Source organism: Octopus bimaculoides, unplaced genomic scaffold (assembly GCF_001194135.2).
Source record: "Octopus bimaculoides isolate UCB-OBI-ISO-001 unplaced genomic scaffold, ASM119413v2 Scaffold_213233, whole genome shotgun sequence".
Lineage (NCBI taxonomy): Eukaryota > Metazoa > Mollusca > Cephalopoda > Octopoda > Octopodidae > Octopus > Octopus bimaculoides.
This window is the reverse complement of record NW_026420893.1, coordinates 1-3,753: the sequence shown is the minus strand read 5'-3', so window position 1 is coordinate 3,753 and position 3,753 is coordinate 1. Positions and strand designations below refer to the sequence as shown.

Sequence of the window (3,753 nt, the reverse complement as noted above, 5' to 3'; positions counted from 1 at the left end):
TTTGAGCCGGTTTCAACAAAACTCCTGAATATTTCAAAGAAATCAGTGTATTTCAAAGAAGAAGACATTGACTTGGCTGTAGACACACTTGAGAAAATGGTGCCATTGACATCAAATGTGTCCGTCAATATAACACTGAACAATGTTCTTCCTAGTATCAACAATATGATAAACACACCGGAGAAGATTTTGGCTGAGGCAGAACAGTCTGACAGATGTGCCAACAGGTAAAATTAAGATCACATTTGTTGTTTGTGCAGTAGCAGCAGTAGCAACTGCAGTGGTGGTAGGAGCTGCAGCGGTGGCAGGGGTTGCAGTGGTGGCAGCAGCAGCAGCGGCGGAAGCAGCGGTGGCAGTAGTAATATTGTATTAGTAGTATTTGTTGTTATTCTTGCTGTTGTTGTTGTTGGTGGTGGTGGTGATGGTGTTGGTAGTGGTGGTTGTTGTTGCGGTGCCGGTGGCGATGTTGTGAAATCAGTATTAGCAATAGTCACGTGAACAAATTTTTTTAATCAATATAATTAATGTAATTACACCTATTGTTTATTAAATATATGAAACACACTGTTAACTGAAGGTTGCTTTCTTCATTTCTTCGCAGAATGCTGGAAATTTTAGAAAAAATCTCAGAAAAAATTCCACTGGAAGAGCAGCAAGTCACAGTTGATTTTTTAAATTTTGCTATTGGTGTTGCCACTGTGGAGAAAGACACTTTCAATGGTCTGGTCTATGCTGTTTCATTTGGAACCAATGAAACGAAAGCAAGGAGTGAGGTACAATACTTTCTGTTGACTACTCTCTTACTAACTGTTTCTTTTAAACAGCCAAGTTAATAAAATATATTAGGATGAAATATAATGTTTTATAGTCACATAAAGTAGTTATGTAACAAAGCTCGATAGAGATTGCAATTGAAATACAAATTATAATAATATACGCAGCACACAAATTATATAATTTTGCAATAACGCTACCACAATAAACTTTCCTACAACAAGGACAATGTCTGAAATTTGTTGAGTGGGTAGTGTCAATTACATTTGACCCCAGGACTTCAGTGATACTTATTTCCCTGAGCCAGAAATAATCAAAGGCAAAGTTGACATCGGTGAAATTTGATCATGGAAGGTAAAGATTGAAGACTGTCATCTCACCGTCATAAATTGACACAGAGAAACTACATGAACAAATATAAACCACAAAAAAATTTGGAACCATCTAGTTAATAATAGTTTACATACATCTTTATGACTATTTTACTGTGAAGTTTTGGGTCTTGAACTGTTCCTAAAAACGGAAAGTATCTATATAAATGTGGAGGCGCAATGGCCAAGCGGTTAGGTCATAGGGTCGCGGTTTCGATTCCCAAACCGGCGTTGTGAGTGTTTATTGAGCGAATACACTTAAAGTTCCATGAGGCTCCGACAGCGGATGGTGGCGAGCCCTGCTGTACTCTTTCACCACAGGTTTCTCTCACTCTTTCTTCCTGCTTCTTGTTGTGCCTGTATTTCAAAGGGCCAGTCTTGTCACACTGTGTGACGCTGAATATCCCCGAGAACTATGTTAAGGGTATATGTGTCTGTGGAGTGCTCAGCGACTTGAACATTAATTTCATGAGTAGACTGTTCCGTTGATCGGATGAACTGGAACCCTCGACGTCGTAAGCGACGGAGTGCCAACAACAACATCAACAACAACAATCTATATAAATACATGATCTGCCTCCTGTGTGAGTGTGCGTGTTGTGTGTGTGCCTGAGTGTGTATGATTTCTTTGTATATGCTTGTGTTGGTGTTTGTGCGTGTGTGCATCTCTTCTGGGGATTCGCTTTCTTCCTTTTCAGAGTTTCATTCCCATGCGCCCGAACATATACAAAGGCTCGCACCGCAAAGTAAAACAAAAATAATACCTTCTCGAAAACAACATATTTCCGAAAAACAACATTCCATGGCTGAAAGCTTTTAGTAATACAACTAAAATAAAATTGTACTCCTAAGTACAATCGAACCAAACCAACACACGCAGACGAAAAACAAACAAAGAAAACCTATCAATAGATCTTTCAAGCATCTTCAAGTTTATTGTTTTATTCTTATATGAGCATCTAATAAAATACTCTGTCTGTCTCTCACACACGCACCCACACCCACGCACACAGACACAGACAAACACACACACACACACACACACACACACAAAAATACACACACACATACACACACATACACACATACACACACACACACACACACACACACACACACACACACACACACACACACAGCTGAGAATATTCTGAATACAAAAGAAATCTGTTATTGAAATTTTTAAAAATCGTTTATTGAATTCAATAGAAATTTTGATAGTTGAGCTACTGAACCCCTTTCGAAATCACTGCTTACACAATTTCAAACATGTTCTTAACTACGCACAGAATAAAAGAACAAGCTGTCCTAATTTTTATTAACATATATTTGATGCGACTGTCAGCCAATATAGTAAGAGGAACGTTGATGCTAATGTGTAATGTCTAACTATGTGAGTGTGTTCATCTGCTTTGATATGTGTGCACATAGTTACAAAATGTTTCGGGAATGTTACCCAATGATGAAAATGGTTGAAATGATTGAGATAGCCGTAGCCTTGTACACAATACTGTTGTATTCATGTCACTAGGTACCCGCAAATAAGTCAAATATTGGGACAATAAGAAGAAAACTATTGAATACACGAATAATTACTCGACTAACATTGAAACTTCTCTGATTACTTGTGTATGAAGCAGTGGCAGTGGGTGATAATGAGAGTTTAATTTGTTATGTTAACTGTAATGTTGTAGCAATGTATTTGTGGAAAAAGTAGAAGTTACTAAAACAATAACAGGCGTAATAGTAATAATTCCTTTTTTGCAGTGGATCTCGAAGCACATAATACTCTAAATAATAACAGGAAAATATTGACTTTAAAATATTTTTGAATAGGAAAATCAAGCGCTACTTGTGAGGATACTCCTTTCCAAAGGATTTTTCAAATCTTTATCCATGTGCTTTGAAAACCACTATTCCAAGAAATAATTACTTCACTTCATGTTCTGTCAAAAGTTTATAAAAATCTTTATGACGTCAACAAAATTCAGTCGTAGAAGAGTTTTTCTTTTAAGTATCAATTTCAATTTTTGTTCCATTTTCCTCCACCAGATACATAACGACTCAAACTCACAAGTAGATGATATGATGGACTTCATTTCTTTACCAAAGAGTTTATTAAAAGATATGAAAGACGAAGAACTGTCAAACTTTACAAGGATTTCCATGATCAGTTTGCGTGACGATAAGCTATATAGGGTATGATACAAGAATAGAAATATTTCATTTTTCTGGTTAACTAAAAGTTGTTTGAATTCATTCATACATTTTTGATAATGGAAGAAACAATACTAATATGACACAATTACTAATGTTTATATGTATATAAACGTTAACAGATATGGATGTATAACACACTCGGGCAAGCTGCACGGCACGAGTACAGACGCTCATACAAGCAGCAGCAAAAATGTGAGCACATCCACACGCGAGGTTTGGTGCGCTCATGATCAAAAAGCGAGTTAGTTATTTACTTGGTGTTTAAAAGGATGGGGAGGAAAAAAAGTAAACTTAAGTCATCCATATCTTAAAGTAAATTAAATTAAGTTAACGGTTATTCAAAATTCATTCTCACTGCATTGTGCGAAAGTACATTTATATGTGTGTA

General features: G+C 36.5%; 1 protein-coding gene across 1 annotated transcript; it reads left to right on the top strand.

The window, feature by feature from the left end:
* Positions 1-36: 36 nt before the first annotated feature.
* LOC106882497 (uncharacterized) lies at positions 37-3,344 on the top strand (the record flags this gene model as incomplete). Its single annotated transcript, XM_014933191.2, has 3 exons — positions 37-227; positions 602-773; positions 3,198-3,344. Coding segments are annotated over exons 1-3 (450 nt in total), but the record flags the coding sequence as incomplete, so codon positions are not given.
* Between the last annotated feature and the right edge of the window lie 409 nt (positions 3,345-3,753).